At 41.1% G+C, this 24,206-nt stretch overlaps 2 protein-coding genes across 13 annotated transcripts in view; one reads left to right on the top strand and one right to left on the bottom strand.

The window, feature by feature from the left end:
* Window positions 1-7,801: 7,801 nt before the first annotated feature.
* On the bottom strand, window positions 7,802-24,197 carry pnkd (PNKD metallo-beta-lactamase domain containing). 6 transcript variants are annotated; one of them, XM_047046750.1, is made up of 10 exons: window positions 20,944-21,015; window positions 20,675-20,758; window positions 20,333-20,448; window positions 20,137-20,249; window positions 19,622-19,680; window positions 19,369-19,461; window positions 17,566-17,729; window positions 17,104-17,190; window positions 16,882-16,997; window positions 7,802-10,251 (listed from the first exon to the last, which is right to left on the bottom strand). In XM_047046750.1, the coding sequence occupies exons 2-10, from the start codon at window positions 20,707-20,709 to the stop codon at window positions 10,075-10,077; spliced, it is 960 nt and encodes a 319-aa protein (XP_046902706.1). In that variant the 5' UTR covers window positions 20,710-20,758; window positions 20,944-21,015; the 3' UTR covers window positions 7,802-10,074. The 6 variants fall into 6 exon arrangements, with proteins under 6 accessions (XP_046902706.1, XP_046902707.1, XP_046902704.1 ...); XM_047046751.1 differs by lacking the exons at window positions 20,675-20,758; window positions 20,944-21,015 and adding an exon at window positions 23,696-24,196; XM_047046748.1 differs by lacking the exon at window positions 20,944-21,015 and having other exon boundaries at window positions 20,675-20,902.
* Window positions 19,695-24,206, top strand: part of LOC124485268 (protein lifeguard 3-like) — a 30,842-nt gene continuing 26,330 nt past the window's right edge. For 2 of the 7 annotated variants that reach the window (XM_047046761.1, XM_047046760.1), the window contains exons 1-7: window positions 21,377-21,463; window positions 22,143-22,434; window positions 22,598-22,668; window positions 22,756-22,820; window positions 22,979-23,032; window positions 23,162-23,212; window positions 23,321-23,360. In XM_047046761.1, coding sequence (XP_046902717.1) covers window positions 22,164-22,434; window positions 22,598-22,668; window positions 22,756-22,820; window positions 22,979-23,032; window positions 23,162-23,212; window positions 23,321-23,360 — 552 coding nt within the window. In that variant the 5' untranslated portion in view covers window positions 21,377-21,463; window positions 22,143-22,163. Of the gene's footprint in view, window positions 20,203-20,426; window positions 20,472-21,074; window positions 21,464-22,142; window positions 22,435-22,597; window positions 22,669-22,755; window positions 22,821-22,978; window positions 23,033-23,161; window positions 23,213-23,320; window positions 23,361-24,206 lie in introns of those variants that run through there. The other 5 variants (XM_047046756.1, XM_047046757.1, XM_047046759.1 and 2 more) reach the window with 5 other exon arrangements.

Genomic DNA, 24,206 nt, shown 5'->3' on the forward strand with positions numbered 1-24,206 from the left:
GTGCAGGCACGCATGATTAGTTTCTCCTCCGTCTTGAACCTGAAACCTAGATTGTAGGTTAGAAATGTTGCCAGTCTGTTGCCAATGACCAACGGTTGCTACGTTTTTCCAGCAAGTTCAAGTCATTCCAGTGTTGTCCTTTTACCTTCAAATTCGTTCAACCCAGACTTCAGCAACTGGTTTTCTGCAAAATTTTCACATTTTCCTGCAGCTCATCTTTCTGAAATGTTCCCCTTTTTGTTTTGCATTTTTCTTATTATTTTCTTCTGTTTTCTGCCTTCATCTTGCTCCAGGTCCTTTCAAAAATACAGTATCTTCCAACTGCCAGTACTTTATTTTTTTTGTCTTTTCTGTACTTTTCTGCCTTCATCTTGCTGCAGGTCCTTTCTCACATACATTTCAGGCCTTTTAAAACGCAAATAATATTCAGCTACATTTTCACATTTGTATGCATTGTTTCTCTTCTTTCTCATTTTTTTCACTTTTTGTTTTGCATTTTTCTTCTCTTTTCTGTAGATTTATGCCTTCGTCCAGCTCCAGCCCCTATTTAAAATACCCTTCGGGCACTTTGAAGCTTCAGCTTATAACTTTCTACAAAATGTTCACTATTTTCAGCTTTTTTAGCATGGTCAGCTATCTCCATTCAGGTTTTCAGCATTCTCACTGCTGTTTCGCAGGAACAGCCTTTTCTAGTTTTTATTTCTTTTCCCACCCCTAAAACTTTGTCAATATTTGGACTACATAGACAACGTAGGTGTCAACAGTTTCGTCTTGCTAGCGATTGAGTTGCTTGTATTGGGATTTACGATCCGTTGCACGGTTTAAGTAGTGTTAAGGAAGAATTCGAGTGGCACTGTGTAGATCTGAATAGTCAAGGGATATGGTTTTAATACAATTTATTAGACTATACAATTACATAAACAAAGCTTTGCTGATCAATCACAGCGAAGGAGGTGTCATCTACACAGGTCGTTCGCAGGAGTGATGGTCAGCCAGCACACATGCACTGCCTTATATAAACTTAAGATCAAATGGCATTCTATATGGTCAATCAATCAATGTAGCAAACTCTGTGATTGGCTAACTCAACTTAGTGACAGTTTGAAACAATACATCTCCGGTGTGTCCCAAAGTTCTTTGATGTCACAGCTCTCTCCAGAGCAGTAGATAATAAAGCCACAGGGGTTGACCAGTCAAATGGTCAACTGTCCTTTGTGTGACCATCTTCAAACAATACTTTTAATTAACACAAACAATGAAACAGGACACAGTCCTTCTAGCCAAAGTTCAGAGCAACTGTCTCATTGACCCCTTACAGTAACCAGAGGACAGAAGGCCATATAAAATGCTTCACCCATCCCCCAGGGCAAGCTGCCCACAGAGCCATCAGCACCTCACATTCCTTTGAACTCAACTTAATTATTTTCCCTTCCTGTCTCTTACCAATGAACATAGAAGATTATAGATTTCATACACATACATCTATGCATATGACCAACATTTCCACTACAGTAGAAATTACGTTTTTGTTGGGAAAAGTGAAGCTAACGGTGGCTAACTTGCTAGCCACAGTCACTGATGCCACTACCGTCACCAACGTCACAAAAACTCACCCGACTATCTCTAGCAGAACATTAGTTTAGCACCTCGTTAACTTCTGGGAGATGGCTAGGCTAACTGCTTTACTGCAAGGCAGCTGCAGAAATGCCACAAGAAAAAAGGTCTGGGTGATAACTATTTGCTCATTTCACTGCGTGATATGACACACAATTGTAATGTGTATTGTACAATACAAGCTAATATCATTAAGGAAGTACATCTACTTTCGGAAACAGTAGTCTACAATTTCACTGAAGCATTAGCATCATGACATTAGCCTCTGTTGCCCGGGCAACACATACTACAGCGGTCAAGTTCAAGTTCAAGTCTTTTATTTGTCAGGTGCACAGAGCAACACAAGGTTAGACTGGGCACTGAAATTCTTAAGACAAGACAACGCAAGCACCTGGCATAACATAACATATAAGTACACAGAACAAATTTACATCTATGCTGAGCTTAGATAAGTGAACTTCCTAAATATACAGATAGCAATAAATAAACGACTATACTAACCCTAACACTAAAACTTCCTAAATTACAGATAACAATAAATAGTACGCTATACTAACCCTAATACACAAAAAAAAAAACCTGTTACAACCCTATAACCTAATCTAACCTAAGTGGAGTACAGTGCAGTGGTGCAAATTTGCAGATCAGTGACTATGTCAATGACCAAACAGGAGCCTGGTGGCGAGGTACAGTGAGGTACAGTAGTGCAATGTTACTGAAAGAGCAACCAGTAGCTGAAAGTGACAGTGTATAAGTGACTAGTGTGCAGTAAAATGTCCATATCAGTGTCCATTGAGAAGCCTGATGACCCTTGGGTAGAAACTGTTGTCCAGTCTGCGTGTGCGCGACCGGATGCTGCGGTAACGCCTGCCAGAAGGCAACGGGGTAAAGAGACTGAAGGATGGGTGGGAACAGTCTCTTAGAATCCTGCTGGCTTTCCTTAGGCAACGTGTGTGGTAGGTGTCCTGTAGGGCTGGGAGCTTCCTGCCGATGATGAACTCAGCAGAACGGACCACACTTCGTAGGGCCTTGCGGTCCCGGTCTGTGCAGCTCCCATACCACACTGGGATACAACCAGTCAGAATGCTCTCTATAGTGCATCTGTAAAAGTTAGTAAGGATTACTGAGTCCATACCAAACTTCTTCAGTCTCCCCAGGAAGAAGAGGTGCTTACGGGCCGCTTTGACCACCTTGTCCGTGTGAACAGACCAGGTGAGGTCATTGCTGATGTTCACCCCGAGGAACTTGAAGCAGCTGACCTTCTCCACTTCCGATCCATTGATGAATAGGGGTGCATACTCCTCCTCCTGCCGCCTCCGATAGTCCACAATCATCTCCTTGGTCTTGCTGATGTTAAGAGAGAGGTTGTTGTCCTGACACCATGATGTCAGGGTGTCAACCTCCTCTCTGTAGGCTGACTCGTCACTGTCAGAGATGAGGCCCACGATGGTTGTGTCGTCAGCAAACTTAACGAGGAGGTTGGAGCTGTGCGTTGCCGCACAGTCGTGGGTGAACAAGGAGAACAGGAGAGGGCTGAGCACACAGCCCTGGGGGGTGCCTGTGTTGGTGATCAGTACAGATGAGGTGCGGTCACCGATTCTCACCACCTGTGGCCTCCCCGTCAGGAAGTGGAAGATCCACTTGCAGAGGGAGGTGCTTAGTCCCAGGTCCACAAGCTTGGAGACCAGTCTGGAGGGGATGATGGTGTTGAATGCAGAGCTGTAGTCAATGAACAGCATCCTCACATATGTATTCCCCTTGTCCAGGTGGGAGAGAGCGGTGTGCATAGTCAGAGCGATGGCATCGTCTGTAGACTTATTGGACCGGTATGCAAACTGCATAGGGTCCAGTGTGGGGGGCAGCGAGGAGCAGATGAATGATTTGACTAGCCGCTCGAAGCACTTCATGATGATAGAGGTCAGTGCTATTGGGCGATAGTCGTTCAGACATGTGACCTTGGTGTTCTTGGGCACAGAGATGATGGTGGTCCTCTTGAAGCAGGTAGGGAGTACAGACAGGTTAAGGAAGAGGTTGAAGATGTCACTGAAGACCCCTGCCAGCTGGTCAGCGCAGCCCCTAAGGGCCCTACCTGATATGCCGTCTGGGCCAGGTGCCTTGCGAGGGTTGATCTTCTTAAAGCATAGCCTCACCTCGGCTACAGTTAGTGTAGGCACACCACTGGCTTGGCCTTCAGGTAGCTCCACTGCAGGGGGGTCACTGTCCCTCTCAAAGCGAGCGTAGAAGGAGTTCAGCTCGTCTGGCAGTAGGACAGAGGACTGGGTCTCATTGTAGCCTCTCCCTTTGTAGTCTGTAATGGCTTTAAGTCCACTCCACATGCGCCTGGGGTCAGAGCCATGGTAGCTGGACTCCACCTTGGTCCTGTAAGCCCTTTTCGCTGCTTTGATGGCCTTCAGAAGGTCGTATCTGGCCTTCCTGTACTCATTAGGGTCCCCAGAATTAAAGGCGACAGTACGGGCTCTCAGCTTGGACCGGACTGCGGCATCAACCCAGGGCTTCTGATTTGGGAAAGACCGGACAACCTTCTTGGGGACAACGTCATCAATGCAGTGCTGGATGTAGCTGGAGACAGTGTCTGAGTATTCGTTAATGTCCCCATCTGCTGCGTCCCTGAACATCAGCCAGACAGTGGTGTCAAAGCAGTCCTGGAGGGTTGCCACACACTCGTCACTCCATAGGTGAACTGACCTCTCAACCGGTCTGACCTGTTTGAGCTTTTGTTCATATGCGGGGAGGAGAAGAATGGAGGTGTGATCAGCCTTCCCAAAGGCAGGGCGGGGGAGGGGTTTGTAACTGCCCTTGAATGTTGTATAACAATGGTCAAGGATCTGGTCTCCACATGTGAAGAAGTCAATGTGCTGATCGTACTTGGGCAGGACTTCATGTTGGCTCTGTTGAAATCACCAACAACAATGAAGGCTGCCTCTGGGTGCACATTTTCCAGACCATTAATAATTTCATACAGTTCATCCAAAGCAGCGGCCTTGTCTACCTGGGGGGGGATGTAGACTGCACTCATGACGACCGCAGTGAATTCCCGAGGTAGATAGAAGGGTCTGATTTTTACAGTTAGCAGCTCAAGGACCGGAGAGCAGTGAGATGCTAATACCGCTACATCCGTAGCCCAGAGAGAGTTAACCATAACACAGACCCCTCCGCCCCTGCACTTCCCTGAGTCAGCTGTTCTGTCCTGGCGGTATATGGTGAATCCCAACGGGGTAACCGCTGCGTCGGAGATCTCCGGAGACAGCCAGGTCTCAACGAACGCAGCAGTTCCTGATGTCCCGTTGGAATTTGACACGAGCGTTAAGTTCATCCATTTTGTTGTCGATGGACTGAACGTTAGCTAGTAAGATGGTTGGAAGAGCAGGTTTGAAGCACCGTTTCCGAGTTCGAACAAGGACTCCAGCACGCCGGCCACGTTTCTTCTTTCTCCGTCTTGCGGGTAAACAGAACGGCGAAATAGCAAAGGGCCAGCTGCAGTCCGAGCTCGCACTCCGAAAAGTGGAATTAAAGTTCGTAAAATGATCCTTGCCAAGTGACAACTTAATGTCCAGAAGTGTCTGCCGGTAGTACTGAATAAACGACAATATAACATTGACAAAACAAGTAACGAACACAAAAAAGACAAACAAAAAGCTGGGTTTTTGCGGAGCTCTTGTCGACGCAGCCATCTCGTAGGCGCGCCGGAAGTCAAGAAGGATGCATCTGTTTTCAATCGTTAAAATAAACATTCCTCACAAATACATTTTCGTTGTAGGATTTATTATGACATTAGATTACAAGTAAACGATTTGTGGGTGAAATTATCATTACCTGTGGTTTCAAACCAGTGTAGCTCACTGCATTGCAGTAGCCTAGTCTAGTAGCTAACAAAAACATCTCCACAATTGTTTACAGTACTAGGAAGTCAAACGGCGGCACATGTTCGGCACTACTGTACCCTTACTTAAATAAAAAGTATTTCAATAGGTGAAACTATCTGACTGGTGACTACTAACCTGAAATCCATCGCCACAGCCTAAACTTTGTCAATCTGTTCATGAAAATAATTCATTTCAGCCTAGACCGTACAACGGAAGTAATGTTCAATCGAATTCAACCAACGCAATCGCTACCAAGACAGTGTAGTAGTAGTAGTAGCCTACAATTTACCGGGCCAGCTTCTCCTCTCAGCAGGGCTATATCGCATTTTGCCTTGTTACTGACAATGATCGCTACCACTGACATTTTTATGAATGAGTGATTTTCCCCTAAATAAATGTCAATCTTAGCCTATGGTACTATTTGAATCACAATTCCATCTGAGATAGCTACTGCTGGTAACGTCGTAGTTAAAATAAGCTTCAAATGGGGTTCTTTATTAATGAATGAATAGTAAGCTAAATGCCTGAAAATAGCACGAGAAGGGCAAAACTTACAATGACGTTTAAGTCATAGAGATTAGGTCCATTTTTACACCGGTCTGCCAAATGTATTCGTTTTGATTCAACTATGAGGTTGCTGATCACCATTCCCTCTTGCAGGGGAAGTAACAACTTTGTTGCACAAGCATTCTTTGTTAGCTACAAACTTCTGCTGGGCGTCTAGCATATGGTCTAGCTGGCTAATTGTTACTAAGTAACAACTTTGTTGCAGGACCATTCTTTGTGCATTGCGAGCTAACAGTGTCCGGTAGGCTTCTTCGCTATAAATGATGATGTCGCTATAAATAATGATGTAAACCGAGACCAACAAGCCCTTAAAGAAAATGTTAGGTCAAAGAAATAAAAGAAAAGTTTGAGGTTACTCTGAAAATTATTAATAAAATAGGCTAATGTAATAATTAATACGGCATTTATTCAAAAAGCAGCTAGTTTAGGAAAAAGAGCGCATGCATTCATTTAGGGCTATTTAGTTCCGTAACATACGTTGTGAATTTGTTTAGATTTCGTCGGAATCCATCATGGCAGACATTGAACATAAACTTATCCTGTTTTAACCCTTGTTTAAACTAGTTTAACTAATCCAGGGTTAAAATTAAGATGTGCAACACATCTCTGATTAATTATAAACCAGTTTAAACATAGATTTACTAACCCTAGATTAACTCTAAAACAGGATTAATTTAATCCATGTTGGTGCAACCCAGCCATAGAGTTGGTCCATCTTCGCACTCTGATACCGATCAACCAATGGGTTTAAGGTGACACCGTGACATTGATTGACAGCTTACCTCATTAGCTTAAGGACAAGGAAATACATAAATAAATACAGAAATAAATAAATACAGAAATAAATAAATACAGAAATAATTTTTATATTTATATATTTACATTTGTTTATGTATAAATAAATGTATTTATACATTTATTTATGTATTCATTTATTTTTTATTTTGGTAGGTTTGGTCCTCCATACCCTACTAGAATATTGCCATGGGGCAAAAATGAAATTAAACAGGAAAATGTATCTTGCTTTTTTACTCATTAAAATGTAACCTTAAGTAAAATTATCTCCCAAGTGGTTTGTTAACCGTACGTGTCAGATGTCAAAATGTAACATATGCTAATACAGATCTGTATCACACAAGTAGAGTATGATACTAATAGCCTGATTCAAGCATTTGGGAACAAGCCACAAAATCTGGTCTCCCTAAAGATTACTATTAATAGAACATGAGAGTGGAGATGAACCATTAGGTGTATCAGCTAACATTTCTGTGAGTGAACTTGATGCATTTATAACGGCACTTACTTAGAGCATTGTGGTAAAGAAATGCATCAAATCTTTATTAAAATAAAGCATTGTATTTCACAAACAAATTATATAAATCCACGTATCTGTTATTTAGTTAATTAACTATTACTACTACTGTTTATTGTTCACAATTTTGGTTACAAAAGGCCTTTAATGATGGAGCAAAAAGGAATAAAGAAAATCATGATAGTTAGGTTAGGCTTATCATACTATGCCCCAAAAAGAAATACTGAAATTCTACTTTGTCACTCTATTTCTTATCACATTTAATGCAAATTAAGTAAAAAAACAGTGCATATAGGAAAAACCCAAGTTGTAGCTACAGCATGTGGCATCATTTGGCATTAGTATGCTCCTGTAAAACTATGACTTCAATCTTCAATCTTGAGGTTTGAATCAATCATGTCACACCAACATTTATTTTTCTTCATTTTCATTATTAATCAATATGCTTTTCTGAAAAGCTGAGTATTTTTGGGGAGAAAATACACACGAGTATTTAATAGCAGCTATTTGTTTTCACTACCTGTCCCATCACCAGTTAGTGACTCATGAGTGGATGATTAGGTTTTTCAAATGAGTACATAAAGTGGAGTATCCAAGCACTGAATCACGTTGTAGTACCTTTGTTCAACAAATTAAAAACTATCAATAAAACATCTTTAATTTAAACTTTTGAAATTGTGCTGATTACAGCTGAGTTTACAGTGGAGTACAATACAGTACTGTGCATACCTTAAGTAAATATTCAGTAGTGACTTTGAGCAATTTTTCACATAACTGAAAAAGTCCAAGATATCTTAATTTCCATGAAAGGTCTGTTGAATGAATGGAATGCCAGCAAACAACCTACACACTGCTTTTTAGTGTTGTACCTGCAAGTATGTCATTTTGTTCCCTAAACCTTTCACTTAGGGCTGGGCGATATGGGTAAAAAAATGTCACGATAGATATTTATATTTCCATTTGATAACGATAGGTTAAGACGATAGACCACAGATCCGTAGTAGTAGCAAAATAACTCTCTTCCTCATCTTTTTCCCTACACTCGGCATAAAGTTTAGGCAGCGTGGTGTGAGAGAAATGCTTGCGGCCAGGGAGCACGTACCTGGGGTCAAGTAACTTGCTTTTTATCAATACCTTGGCGCAAACTCACACTTTCTGCATGTTCCAACGAGTGATTTAGCTTCAGGTGGTAAAAAAGGTTTGTCGTATTACAAGACTTGGTAGCCACCTGTTTGTTTACTACACAATTTGCACCGAACATTGCTCTGCTCTTTGTCGGATTTCAAAAAGCTAAACCACTTCCAAATAACTGAAGAAGACGAACCCTTTTTATCAATAATTTCTTCATTTGATGTTGCTCCCTCGCCATGGCTATCGCTGCCACTGTTTTCGTCAATAAGACTCATTTTACGCGGTTAACATTGGCTACTCCTAGGGATGGAGATTTGAACTGATTTCACTATTCGAATAGTATCCGAAATTATTTTTGAATATCCGGATAATCAATTTTTGTCAATGTGGTTCCGTTATGTAATTAGCCTGACGTGACGCAAAGCATAGAGTAAACACATCAACCACCACACATTCTGGCAATAATTGGGACTGTTAAATTATTAGATTAAATAAGGGTTGAATAAAGAAAACAAATGAAAGATCAATTTATTAACATGACGACAAGACAATGAACTTGAAGGAACGCTGCGTCTTCAGACGTAGGCTCTTAATTTGGCGGAAAAGCGATTAGCCTATTATTATGTGAAATAAAAAGTAGGCTACATTGGACTAAATTAAACACATTGGGTAGGCTATCCTCGATAAAAACGAAAGACACACATGGAGAAATATTGCATATTAACTTGGATATTAACTTGGAACCGGAATCCTATAGGATACGGTGCGCCACCACACAATGCAAACATAAGCAGCCGATTACGCTAGCTCTACATGCTACTGGTAAGAAAACAAATAAGCCACAACTGCATTAGCCATACGCATGTTTATTCAGGAAAATTAGCATGTAAACATGCTCAGGGGAGAGGCGAGTACGGAGTCGATTTACGAGCAGGCCGGCGTAGAAAAGACTGTATGAACTGAGGTTGCTGCGAGGTACTGCTTAGCCAGGACACTATGCTTCTTGTAGCGCCAAATGAAATGAAAGGAGACTCGCAGCAGAACGCAGGCGTAGCCTACCTTTTTGATGTTTTCATCATTTCTAACGTCACAACTATTAGAATTCACAACACGACGCAACGGTTTTTCATTATTATTATTATTTTTTATTAAACTACGCTCATAAGTATTCGAAAAAAGTATTCGAATACTAACTTACTTTAGGATATCCGGATATTCGATTAACCACGCCCATCCCTAGCTACTCCACTTGCGGTGCTCAGTCAGTATATTTTAGTGAGCGTACGTAGGCTACCATTTCTCAGCAACTTCCTGCTGCATCACAGAAATTAAATGGACTGCTGTTCCTTATTATTCTCTGTCAACATTATCAATATTATTGAAAATGAATTTATGTTACGATATCTTTATTGAGGGAAGTCATTACTTTGATAAATCGATTTAAAAAAATATCGCCCAGCCCTACTTTCACTCCATTCATAGCTTAAAGTTTCACTTCAGTCCTAAAACCACTCTAATATTGCTAACACTGCCTTATGCAAGGCTCCTACCGCGTTACTACTGAGGTCACTTCTTTCCCTTGTAAACATCTTTGAGTCTGCGTAACTCCCCTAAGACGCGGGCCCTAAACTGGGTCCAGTCCTCATCTTGATATTGCTGGAGACCCAGGGCCTGGTGAAGATCCACTGAGTGGATCCGCAGGAAGGGATTGTACTCCTTCTCCTCTCCTATGGTGGAGGGGCTCTGTATGAAGAGGGATACACACACAGCAAATATGTCACATTATATGTTGATTCTACTGTTGATATCATATTATCTAGGTACATATTCTATATAAATGGCCTTGTGAAGAGTCGATTGATTCGGTCTGAAAGGTTTCTTTCATGTTCATGTCTTCACGTCTTGTATATATTACAATATACTATAATGGTATGTTTCATCATCATAGCTTCGTAGCAATTGATATGCACAATGTTAGCCATGAAACTGTTCACAGAGCTGCATTGCTGTGCATGTAGTTCCACCACTAGTCCAACCTAGTGATGAGAATGCAGAGAAGATGGGGGCAGGGAGAATGAATAAGTAACCTTCCAGTGAGCCTTTAGGGCCTCATTTACTAACATTGCTACCGCAGCTTAATCAGCGCCTTACTCCGCCCTTTAGTGTTAATTAGCTCGCCGTTAAAAGACGGGATAAATCGCCTGCATGTTACTGCCACCATGGATGATTCGAGGAAAAGAAAAAGAAGGTTCAGCGAACAGGAGAGAGAAATATAATAGTTAGTTAAAGCTAACTAGGGCTGTCCCCGACTAAGATTTTCTTTGGTCGACCAAGACTCGACTAAAACGTCAGAAAATCGACTACTCAAACTTTGAAGCGCTTAAAAAAAATAAGTACAAACTATTTCGCAATCTGACTCAATGGCTGCTGGACAAATCAGCTGCTGGTGAAATCAGTTTCATATTCGAGATTCAACAGACATTCATATTCGTACCTCCGTTCAGGCTCCGCGTCATATTTAGGGACCGGGGTAAAAGAGTTGACGGTCCAATTTTTTTTTCAATATCTTTGTCAAAATACACCATACCAACTTCAATTTTTTTCAACATTCTTCTACTACTGACTGACCAATTTGTCCAAGCTTTGGTTTGGTGATAATGTTGATTATTGATTAACCCATAGCCAATAAGTCAATAAAAACACCAATATTTCAGTATTTCCTCAATATCTTTGTCAAAAATGAACATAGAAACATCAGACCTGTTTCACATTCTTTTACTCCTAGCTGACCAAGTTGTCCAAGCTTTGGTTTGGTGATAAAGTTGATTATTGATTAACCTATATTGCCAATAAATCAATAAAAACACATATTACAGTGTTTCCTCAATATCTTTGTCAAAAATGAACATAGTCGGGGACAGCCCTAGAAGTTTCTAAGATTTTCTTTGGTCGACCAAAACTCGACTGAAACGTCTGAAAATCGACTAATCGAACTTTGAAACGCTTAAAAAAAAAAATAAATACTGACATTTTCGAGATCTGACTCAATGGCTGCTGGACATTGCAGAATCAGCCGCTAATAGCCTACTAATATTAAGACTCGTATCACCAGTCCTGTTGGAACCGAATGCGGATGGCATTTATTATCTCTTACAATGTACTACAAATTTTAAATATTGTTTGTTTAACATGCAAATCATCAGAGCGCGCTTATCACTGCCTGAACTTGCAGCATGCGAACTTACGTAGAAGCTGAGTGGGGAACGTGTGATTCTTATAATAGGCATATTTCTTTTTCAACCCAGTGCGTTAGCATGAGTGAAGTAGGGCTAGACCAACTAACGTTTTTCAGGTGGTAGGCTACATCATTTTCGACGTTGAACTATGACAAATAAACCGTTGTTGGCAGAGTTTGCATTCAACGTTTTTCAAGTCACCCGGTACTTTGTAAATGTAAATGTGCTTTAATGAAATGTCGCCATACCACAGATGTCTTTAGTCTGTCTGTAGTTCTGCAGCCAAATGTGCTCGTGCCGTGTGCAAAATACCAAACCAAAACAAAGCGCATATTAACGAGAGGGAAAACAGTAACACCTTTTCTTTTAAATTATATATTTTTAGAGTTGGTTTATTTGTCTTAAATAATATAATCTACAATTTCTGTTGAACATTTCGTTAATTCAGCAATGATGACACAAGCGGGAATCAGATCTCACACTGCCATATGGCAGCTCGACTAAAACAATCTAAGTCGACCAAGAGCATATCGACCAGAAAATCGACTAGTCAACCAAGTGGGGACAGCCCTAGAAACTTCAGACTTGTTTCACATTATTCTAATACTAGCAGACCAACTTGCCCAGCTTTGGTGATAAAATTGATTATTGATTAACCTATATTTCCAATAAATCAAGAAAAACACCAATATTTCAGTGTTTCCTCAATAACTTTGTCAAAAATTAACATAGAAACTTCAGACCTGTTTCACATTATTCTACTACTAGCAGACCAACTTGTCCAAGCTTTTTTTTGTGATGAAGACGATTATTGATTAACCAGGGCCATAGCCAATAAAAACACAAATATTTCAGTATTTTTTGTCAAGTTTGCTGACGACACAACCATCGTGGGCCTCATCTCTGGCAGTGACGAGTCAGCCTTCAGAGAGGAGGTTGACACCCTGACATCATGGTGCCAGGACAGTAACCTCTCTCTCAACATTAGCAAGACCAAGAAGATGATTGTGGACTATCGGAGGCGGCAGGAGGAGGAGCATGCACCCCTGCTCATCAACGGATCTGAAGTGAAGAAGAGCAGCTGCTTCAAGTTCCTCGGGGTGAACATCAGCAACGACCTCACCTGGTCTGTTCACACGGACAAGGTGGTCAAAGCGGCCCGTAAACGCCTCTTCTTCCTGAGGAGACTGAAAAAGTTTGGTATGGACTCTGTCATCCTCACTAACTTTTACAGATGCACTATAGAGAGCATTCTGAGTGGTTGCATTACAGTGTGGTATGGGAGCTGCACAGACAGGGGCCACAAGGCCCTACAAAGTGTGGTCCGTTCCGCTGAATTCTTCATCGGCAGGAAGCTCCCAGCCCTACAGGACACCTACCATACACGTTGCCTCAGGAAAGCTGGCAGGATTCTAAGAGACTGTTACCACCCATCCTTCAGTCTCTTTACCGTTGCCTTTTGGCAGGCGTTACCGCAGCATCCGGTCGCGCACACGCAGACTGGACAACAGTTTCTACCCAAGGGCCATCAGGCTTCTGAATGGACACTGATATGGACATTGATTCACTGCACACTAGTCACTTATACACTGTCACTATCAGTAACATTGCACTACTGTACCTCACTGTACTTCGCCATCAGGCTCCTGTATGGTCATTGACATAGACACTGATCTGCAATTTTGCACTACTGTACTGTACTCCACCTAGGTTAGAATAGGTTATAGCGTTGTAATAGGTAATATTTGCATTTAGGGTTAGTAGAGTGTATTATTTATTGTTATCTGTATATTTAGGAAGTTTTAGTATTAGGGTTAGTATAGTCAATTATTTATTGCTATCTGTATATTTAGGAAGTTTCACTTATTTAAGCTCAGCATAGATGTCAATTATGTTCTCTGTACTTATATGTTATGTTATGCCAGGGTTGTCTTGTCCTAAGAATTTCAGTGCCCAGTCTGACCTTGTGATGTTCTGTGTACTGGACAAATAAAAGACTTGAACTTGAATTTCCATAAAATATAAGTTTGAAGTTTCTATGTTCATTTTTGACAAAGATATTGAGGAAATACTAGAAAATGTGTGTTTTTGTTGATCTATTGGCTATGGGTTAATCAATAATCAACTTCATCACAAAACCAAAGCTTGGACAACTTGGTCAGATAGTAGTAGAAGAATGCGCAACAAGTTTGAAGTTTTTATGTTCATTTTTGACAAAGATATTGATGAAATACTGAAATGTGTTTGTATTGATTTATTGGCTATGGATTAATCAATAATAATCTTTATCACCAAACCAAAGCTTGGACAACGCGGTGTTCTAGTATAAGAAGAATGTGCCACAAGTTTGAAGGTTCTATGTTCTTATTTGACCAAGATATTGATGAAATACTGTAACATTTGTGTTTTTCTTGATTTATTGGCTATGGATTAATCAATAATCAACTTTATCACCAAACCAAAGCTTGGAAAACTTGGTCAGATAGTAGTAGAAGAACGTGAAACAGGTCTGAAGTTTCTGTGGTCATTTTTGACAAAAATATTGAGGAAATGCTGGAACATTTTTGTTTTTCTTCATTTATTGGCTGTGGGTTAATCAATAATCAACTTTATCACCAAACCAAAGCTTAGACAACTTGGTGTGCTAGTATTATAAGAATGTGCAACAAGTTTGTAGGTTTTATGTTCTTTTTGGACCAAGATATTGATGAAATACTGGAAAATCTGTGTTTTTATTGATTTATTGGCTATGTATTAATCAATAATCAACTTTATCACCAAACCAAAGCTTGGACAACTTGGTCAGATCGTAGTAGAAGAATGTGAAACAGGTCTGAAGGTTTTATGTTCATTAATGACAAAGATATTGAGAAAATGCTGAAATCTGTGTTTTTATTGACTTATAGGCTATGGATTAATCAATAATCAACTTAATCACCAAACCAAAGCTTGGACAACTTGGTCAGATAGTAGTAGAAGAATGTGCAACAGGTTTGAAGTTTATATGTTCATTTTTGACAAAGATATTGATGAAATACTGAAATATTGGTGTTTTATTGATTTATTGGCTATGGGTTAATCAATAATCAACTTTATCACCAAATCAAAGGTTGAGGAAATACAAAGATATTGAGGAAATACTTGAAAATGTGTGTTTCTATAGATTTATTGCTATGGCCCTGGTTAATCAATAATCGTCTGTATCACCAAACCAAAGCTTGGACAACTTGTTCAGATAGTAGTAGAGGAATGCGAAAAGGAATGCGAAGTTTAATGTTCCTGTGTTAATTTTTGACAAAGATATTGATGAAATACTGATGCAGTGCGATTCGACGCGATACGATTCAATGAGATGCAAAGGGAATATGATGCAATGGAATTTAATATGGTCGGCTACATTATCATTTATTTCTTTGACAGACTGCAAATCATCAATTAACTAAACAAGTGAAAGTTTTATTTCACATATTAAACAAAGTCTCTGACAATAGATAAAATAACATCAGTCCTGGACCTTGACCTGTTGTATGTGTTCTCTGAATGTAAAAATGGGTAAACTATTACTGGCAGTCACAAGCTGCTGTAAACACTGTCATAACACCACACACTAAATTGCACTCATACGTCCTACTTTAAGGTTTTTTTCAATGACTCAGCTATCTATCGTCTTTGTCGTACACAACAGGGATTTTTGCTTCCTATTCTTGCTAGGGGTACCGGTGAGGCAAGCTAGCCACTGACTGTAGCCATAGCTGAATCCAAGGGGGAGGCAGACATCTCCACACAAATACCATGTAGCCTCTTCAGGTGACTACCTAAATTAGCCGTGCTGCCTGTGTACTTTATAGCATGTAACTCTTCCTCTGCCATGATAACACTCGCCCGAACACGCCTCCAACTCGCGCTAAACTTGGCCGAGAGACTTCACGAGAATCGGACACTGACAGCAGTGGAGAATGAGAGCACGCTTAAGAAACGTTCTAAATATAAATCGTTGGTCACAAATCATTGGTCAAATGTGTATATACTAAAGGTGTTCGCATACACATAATTCTATATAAATATTTAGGATTATACCGATGCAAAGATGTTAGAAACGATGCATCGCGATTTCATCCAACGTTGTATCCGGTGCACACTTTTTTGATTCGGGCCATCGCATCGTGAGCTTTTATGCCGATGCACCGATGCGAATCGGTGAATCTTCCCATCCCTAATGCATATCATCAGAGCCCGCTTATCACTGCCTGAAAACATGCAAACTTACGTAGAAGCTTGGCCAGAGAAGATAATGGCCGGGTTTCCCAGATTTGTTAAGAAGCTCTTAGCGATAACAATTTCATTCGATTTGGATGTGATTTGTATAATAGGCTAATTTTTCAACCCAGCGCGTTAACATGAGGGAAGTAGGGCTAGACCAACTTCCATTTTTCAGGTGGGAGGCTACATCCAATTCGACGTCGAACTATGAAAAATAAACCGTTGGTTGCAGAGTTTGCCTTCAACATTTTTCGAGTTACCCGGTACTTTGTAAATGTACTTTAATGAAATGCTGCCATACCACAGATTTCTTTGCCATTTTGACTAATAACACCGACAAAGTAGGCTATGGCAGAGTTTGTAGTTCTGCAGCCAATTGTGCTCGTGCCGTGTGCAAAATACCAAACCAAAACAAAGTGCAGATTAACGAAAGGGAAAACAGTAACACCTTTTCTTTTAAATTCTATATTTATAGAGTTGGTTTATTTGTCTTAAATAATATAATCTACAATTTTTGTTGAACATTTCATTAGTTCAGCAATGATGACACACTGCCATATGGCCTAAAAAAATCTTAGTCGACCAAGAGCATATCGACCAGAAAATCGACTAGTCGACTAAGTGGGGACAGCCCTACAGCTTACATTAACATGTTGCAAGGAAGAAATACACCTCTCCACCCATCTCTTTGCGGCACACACCCACTTTCCCTTATACCCTCCCAGCAGAGGTAATCTGCGTTTTTACTCAAGTGCGCTGCCTTTGTAAATACGGTTTTATGTCTGAGGCCCTTAATGAGCCAGTATTCTCAGCTGAAGCCAGTCCCTTTGGGCGGGCATGGTAGGAAAGCAATGGCTGTGATGAGGATTGTTCTCACCGTGCATAGCTTCTGACCTCTCTGTTGTTGCACCCACTGATACTTATTTTCCCTGGCAGTGTTCCGAGGCTCTACCTCAGCAGCAAACAGCAGGTTATCTTCTGCATACTCATGGCCTAGGAAATAAGAGGTAACTTCACCCACATACAGTCAAACACACAAACCCTAGAGTTATGACACTGCGTCTCCTTAATACTGAAGCTCAAATCAAGAGTTTCATACCCGGCCAGAGAAGGGTTTCATCGCTTAAGGAGCCGACTGTGTCAAGAGAAGACAGCATTGTTGTAGCACTGCCTTCAAACATCCTCCCTGTAGGCAAAAACATCCTTGGTGAGATTCAAGTAACACAAACAGCTAATGACAACATTGCGGCAGAAGTCAAAGGCAAGAAGTATGATAATTCTTTCATTCTTTAAAACAGTAATCAGTGTCTGTGAATATGATGAACACTGCTAGTTTTTGGCAAACATGACATGTGGAAGTCATGTGTCACACATCCTGTAGTAGCCTGTGCAGACGAACTGGGCACATTGTAAAACCATCACATGACCACAAATTAACAAATATACGTATTTTATGGAAATAGTATGTGCATGTAAAAGTCTTTCCATGTGAACTATAACGCCTCTTCACTATTTAGGTCTACCCAACCTAGACTATACAGAATGTAGACCCTGGCCCTACCACATCCACAAAGGAAGACAAGGTCTCCAGAGAATAGGCTGGAAGGTGCTCTGATGGCCCGTCCATCCAGGAGGTAGATCATGTGACCAACGGTGTGTCCAGGGGTGAAGAGGGCCCTGAAAGTCATGCGCCCAACGGTCACACAGTCCTTGTCTGAGAGGGGGCTGGAAACACACAAAGACTTTTGAGACTTCTCACCAAAAGAACGAAAGGGAATTTTTGATTAAGACATGTTCGTAGGTACTTAGTAAAAAGTAGCCTCAACTTTCCTAGACCTTTAGCTACGGCACTAATGCTGAAGGCTCGCTGATATAGCTGTCTGTCTTACTAGAACGGCGTATGTATGCATTGTTGCTAACGTGTGCTAAAGGTTGTGACTGTGTGTGTATGTGAGACAGACTCGTGAGTGACGGAGACGGAGGGAGAGCAGGGAAGGAAATGCAGCTGAACAAATATGCTGCGTGTTTACTTTTTTTTTTACGAAACGCAATATGTGGCGGCCTGTGTTGATTCTGTGGCGCACCGCCACAAATTAGTCAATGTGTGGGAAACACTGGATTTATACTGGGGCACGTGCCCCAGTAAAAAGGGTCTAACAACGCCCCTGGTGATCAGGTTTTCAAATAATACAGCGTACAACTCAGCTAGTAGCTAATCAGTGCGACTAGAGTGTGTGCATGTGTGTGCGCGTGTGCAGTTTGTGTGTGTGTTGGGGGGGTGGGTGGCACTTAAAGATTAGCCTTGGGGCCCGTGACCACCTTCATGCGCCACTGCCCACACAAAACACAAGTCATGTGTCTTCTGTCCAACAGACAAATATTGGACGTAAAGTGTCTGCACTTTGGGAGTCAAATGGCTAAGCGGTTAGGGAATCGGACTAGTAATCTGGAGGTTGCCAGATTGATTCCCGGCCGTGGCAAATGACGTTGTGTCCTTGGGCAAGGCACTTCACCCTACTTGCCTCAGGGGGAATGTCCCTGTACTTACTGTAAGTCGCTCTGGATAAGAGCGTCTGCTAAATGACTAAATGTAATGTAAATGTAAATATATATTAGACCCACCAGATTAGATCAGATTACATTCTTAATTTTTTGCAGTAGTTAAGGTTTTAGTACAGCATATAATTGTTGTCATGTGTGGCCTGTGGGTTATACAAGTTCTTTTTATATACTAGGAGTGGTTAGGATCTATTTGGTTATCTCAATTCGGATAGGATAAAACAGCATGTTCTTTGGGGGGGTTAATTTAATTCCTATGACAACCCCTGATGTCCACTATCCCTTTTTCACTGTGGTATTTGTGTTTAGTGCATCCTTGTAAATGTATTTTATACCTTTTTTTGGCATTATAGCCATGTTATCTTGTCAACAGGTGGATTATGTTATGTTACCCTACGTACCCCTAGGTTATTATGTGGTGTTGTAACATAATTTGGTTGCAGAGGATAGCCACACAGAGAGATTATTACGTGTTGCTGTGTTTGTATGGATTTGGTAAAGCAAATTGATCCTTCACCTGTATTGCTCCATCATTTTCACCCCTGATGCCAGCCAAGTTAATATCAACAATCCTTCTCTATCAGTGAAGTGTGTCAGAATAGATTAAATCACCAGAGACCTTAATACACCTGCATGACTCCATACCAGAATGCAGAACAAGCCATGCAATTCACCCTCATAACGTATTCCGTGCATGACAACTACCTTTCATGATGCAGGTCATCTTAGGAGCTGTGCACAGAGAACCCAACACACGCCATAGAGATAGGATCTGAATTCACAAAGCTGTGTGGTCTGCCCTTACTGTGTGAGTCCCGGAATGTTATCAGTTGCATTCCCATACACCCGGCAGGAGTTGTGGAGCCTTTTCAGGCCTTTGTTACCCCCACTGTGGTCCCTGGAAAGGATACAGAGATCAGCAAGCACACTATGAATACTGGTTTTCCACACACTAATCTAATACATTACATGATCCATTACGACCACACAACACCATGGATAATCTGTGTACTTGAAAAGAGTGTTTAATGTCTGTGGTCACAACATAATGTTCTCACCAGTGTTTATGCGTGCAGAAGATGGCTTCCAACATAACCCCTTCCTTCTCCAGGAATGCCTAGAAGACTTACAGAGGTTAACTGGTTAACCAATAAGCAACATCAGTGCCATATGGGCCAACTGCCACAACATCCTGCAACAGCAACAGATGGATACAAAACACTAACTAGACACAACTTAATGATAACCTAATAACAATGTTTGGAGAGTGCAATGGGGAGTGTTTTGAGAGGACTGACTGAACTTCTATCTGAGCAGTCATTGTGTATTGCTGGGACAGAGGCCAGAGTGGCACAGGAACCAATCAAAAAGGGTCTTGTGTGGAAGAGGAAGTGCTACTGGCAAGACAGATAAACACGAATTACCGCTTGAGCAGTCACTGATGACTCTTTGGCCTGGTTTACTTTATTAACATGTAATAACCCTGTTTTGTTGCATAAGACTAGATGGGTCATCATTGAGAGTTGTACCTGGAATAGAATAGAGGCCCGCCATTAGGATTAAAATCACCCACCTGAACTGCTTCTGGATCTGCAGGGTCCACTACTACAGCCACACTGGATTCAGTATCTATTATAAGGTAGCTGTAGTTGTCGGAGAGAACTGAGATGGGTATGATTTTAATACCTGTGGGGGAAAGGAGGGTGGACAGTGAGAGGTGAAGTTGACCTGAATTAAATAGCTGCAGCTTTAAAAACACACTTACGGACCATTGAATTCCATTGGCTGTGTCCTAGAATGGCCGGTGGGAAATTGCTCTCGAGCCTTCCTCATTTGCCTTTTGTAGTACATGTAACCCAGTTTGGTTCTGGTGTATAACGTGTATCTATAGCACAGTCAAAATGGCAGGTAATTGTATCACCAAATAATAACTGGTATTACAGTAGTGACAGCAAGTATACTAAGGCTGTTCAGAGAGCATAGTTAGATATGGGTTCGTAGTTAGCTAGCTAGCTACAGTAGCGGCTGACTTGCAGCAGTAAATGGAAGTGCTGACTAGCATGAACGGTATCACAACATAAAACAGCATACTGCTCCACAAATCAACTCACGCAATCCGAAACAATGGCCTCTCCGTGCGTGCCATTATCTTCTTGAAAAAATTGATCCAAGCAATGCGTCCTATTTGCCTGTACCTAAGAATTAAACTTAACACTGTAAATGATGCAGTTGTAACCAGGAAAACTGACCAGTCAGGGAACGTCATAGCTACGTAGGCGCATCCGTAATAACGCAATTTTCACCACTATCATCATTCTGAAATTAGCTGTGTCTCATCCGTGCCAATTAACATATATTATATTTTTTGTATTTGCTCTACCTGAAATACTTGAGCAATGTATGCAGGCACACCGTTGTATTTCCATGCTTGGATATTTTTCTTTAGGAAAATAGACCACGGATGATATTATGGTCTATAGCGGCTCCTACCGGTTTCTTCTGTTGTAGACAGTATTTTAACACGAGAAATGATGGAATGAGCCTGTCTACGGACTTTTTTGCATAACCTAAACGCAATTTCCTTCTATCTAGCTGACTATTATTGAGATTTTAAGTTCCCAATTAAAAAGTAAATTGGTTCAACTCGGATAAAATAGTAGTAGTAGTTTGACTAGTGCTAAGTTAATTGTATTGAAGTCAAAAAATGTCCCGAGGTAACCTGTCATCTGCTGATAGCGGACACGGGACTAGGATAGCCCTATCCCATTACAGTTGGGAAATGTGGGTGACCAGTCTAGTCATAGATCTGCAGACTGCCACCTTTTGAAGAAAAATAAATAAAAATACGATCGACGAGTCTCACGTTAGGCTCTCATCGCCCAGCAGGCGATATAAATAGGGTAAGTCGGCCCAAAGGCCAACTAATTCACAATATTGTAAGTTTTTGTTGCAACGCTGTCTTTCGTGAAAGCAAATTGTTGGTTGTTTTTACGTCTGTCTACTTAAATGTACATTTAGTGCTAAGACTATATAAACAAGTGAATAGCTTTTTCTAGCCTGCTGACCATTTGAGGCATACTTTAAATAAAGCATTATAATGACAATGTGTAATGACCAGCCTTGGTCCGAAAGCAACAGGCATGCAATGACGTTACAGAATCTATATCGTTTATTCAAGTTAACAAAGGCTACTGTTTGGCCGTAGCCTACGCCAAATCAACTAGCAGACTCGTACTCGTATTAGGACACACAGAACAATCGCGACCAGCTCTCTTGAAACCCAGGCGTAAAAGAGAGCTAAAAACGTTAAACCTGGTCCTAACAATGCCCCATCCCTTCAGCCCAACCCCCCTCCCATGTCCCTCCACCAACCACCAGGATGCCCTGCAACCGAACATTCTGTGCATTCCTGTGATTGGCAGATAGCAGGTTGATCGGCATGTTAGACCCCGCAAACACTGAACAATGGCCACAAAACTCAACAGCCCAACATGTCACACACATATCTGTGCGGGTCGCTACAATATCATAAAAAAAAGACTCATACATGTATTACCACATCACTTCTTACTCACCCAGGTGTCCATCTCCCATATAAAAATGGCAAAAGCTAATTTGCCCCCAACTTATGAAGATTCCCTACGAGGCCCCAGGTACGATAACTACCCACAGCAGTCTGGATATGGACTCCCAGGGTATGGTGGTCCGCTACCCCAACCCCCTGCCTACATCTCCGCCCCTGGCTTGTCCACCCCCCAGTACCCAGGGCATGCTGGCTTATACCCTGGCACGAGGATGACCCCGTGCTACACTGCCTCGGGCCTCCCCAGTATTATACCAACAGCACCACTGGGGATGCCAACCAGCACAGGTCCGGAATAATACAAGACGTTACACTTGTTGCTTTTTTTACATCAAAATCTCAGAGTAGTTTTGTGTAACTCCATAGTGTTATCATCCAGGATCCTGCCTCCATTTTCCTACTTTAATGAATAACCGTATTCCCTCAACTGGATGTATTGTTTTTTCTGCAGGAGACATGGATGAATTTGCATATGATAGAACATGGGAGAGCACAGCGATTCGACATGGATTCATCCGAAAAGTATGACACCTTAAAAGTTGTAGTGACATTTTGATAATGGTTAGCAGGAATATAACGACTGTGGTCTCATTTTTGTGTTTGTGTCAGGTATACATGCTTTTGGCTGCCCAGCTTGCAGTCACTGTCTCAATTGTTGCTGTGTTTACATTTGTGTAAGTTTCACAAAACTTTTTACAATATATTTATTTAAATGTAAATAAACATTTCACACTATTATGCTACAATAGGTTGTTTTTATAGTGTTCATCCTTCAATATTGGTGGCATCTTAACATCTGTCAATAGAGTAACGTTTTTTTTGTTTTTGACAGTGAACCAGTGCGCATGTTTGTCATCAGAAACCCATCAATTTACTGGGCATCACTGTGAGTTATTCAGTGAGGAAGATACAGTCTGTATACATATAATCAATTATGATGACTTGATTAGTTAATATAGGCTACTGTGTGTAGTATGACCATCTTTCATGTTGAGACATCTTCCTCTTTTTGCAGAGGTGTTTATTTTGTTACCTACTTAATTCTTGTCTGCTGCAAAGGCCCAAGGTAAGCTCAGAGCAAAACACATAGTGCTCAAAACAGAGAACCACTGCAAAGCACACAGTTCCCAACATCAGAGAACCACAGCTCAACCAATTAATGTTCTCTTCTCAGGAGACGCTTTCCATGGAATCTACTACTTCTGTTTGTTTTTGTAAGTATTTACTACAAAGCCGGATTTAGGGTTTTCAGTGTCACAACGGTGGTTCACTTCTTACCAGGATAGATCACCATGGTAACTCATGCTGTACACCCAGAGCCATAGAGAAAAGCCATTTCCCTCTATGGCTCTTTGCACACCTAACCTGCTATGGAGCAGGTTTTGTTCGAGATAAAGCACCGCCTACTGACCAACCAAAATCGTCTTGGAAAATTGCTTCATCATTTGTCGAAGATATCTTGGATCTAATTGGATTGAAAACACTATTGTATTCAGAGTCAGATCTACTACTGCCTTAATCAGTGATATTGAGAAGGCCATTAACTTACGCATTCGGCGATTTTCTCCCAACATTCCTTTCTTTTTCTGGAAGCCGGAACAGTGTTGCTTTTTGCTTGAATTATGCTCTTAAACGCATCGTATTTGTTAAATATTTAGTTTGTACTTCTGTGAAGTACGGCGCTCTAGACCAGTCCATGTTTTTAATCGCTCGGGGAAACCTGGTTTAGCGGGATTGTTAGGTTTAGTGAAGCAAGATAACGAGGATATATCCGGGGCGTGCCCAGGTTAGATAGATATATGGATAAATATATACAGGCAGACAGATACACGGATAGACAGAGAGGTTGTTAGTGAATACAATCAGGCTATACAAATATAACATGCAAGTTATTCACAGACACGTAGGCCAAGAGACATGTAGCCTACAATACTAGCTTATGGGAGGTTACATTTGAAAAGTAATCAAATTTTTCCCTTGCAGTAACCTGCTCACAACTATGGTCAAATAGCCAGAAAACATACAGTCATGTTACATTCACTAACTGATGTTTTATCTTT

This window comes from Hypomesus transpacificus, chromosome 23 (assembly GCF_021917145.1).
Source record: "Hypomesus transpacificus isolate Combined female chromosome 23, fHypTra1, whole genome shotgun sequence".
NCBI lineage: Eukaryota > Metazoa > Chordata > Actinopteri > Osmeriformes > Osmeridae > Hypomesus > Hypomesus transpacificus.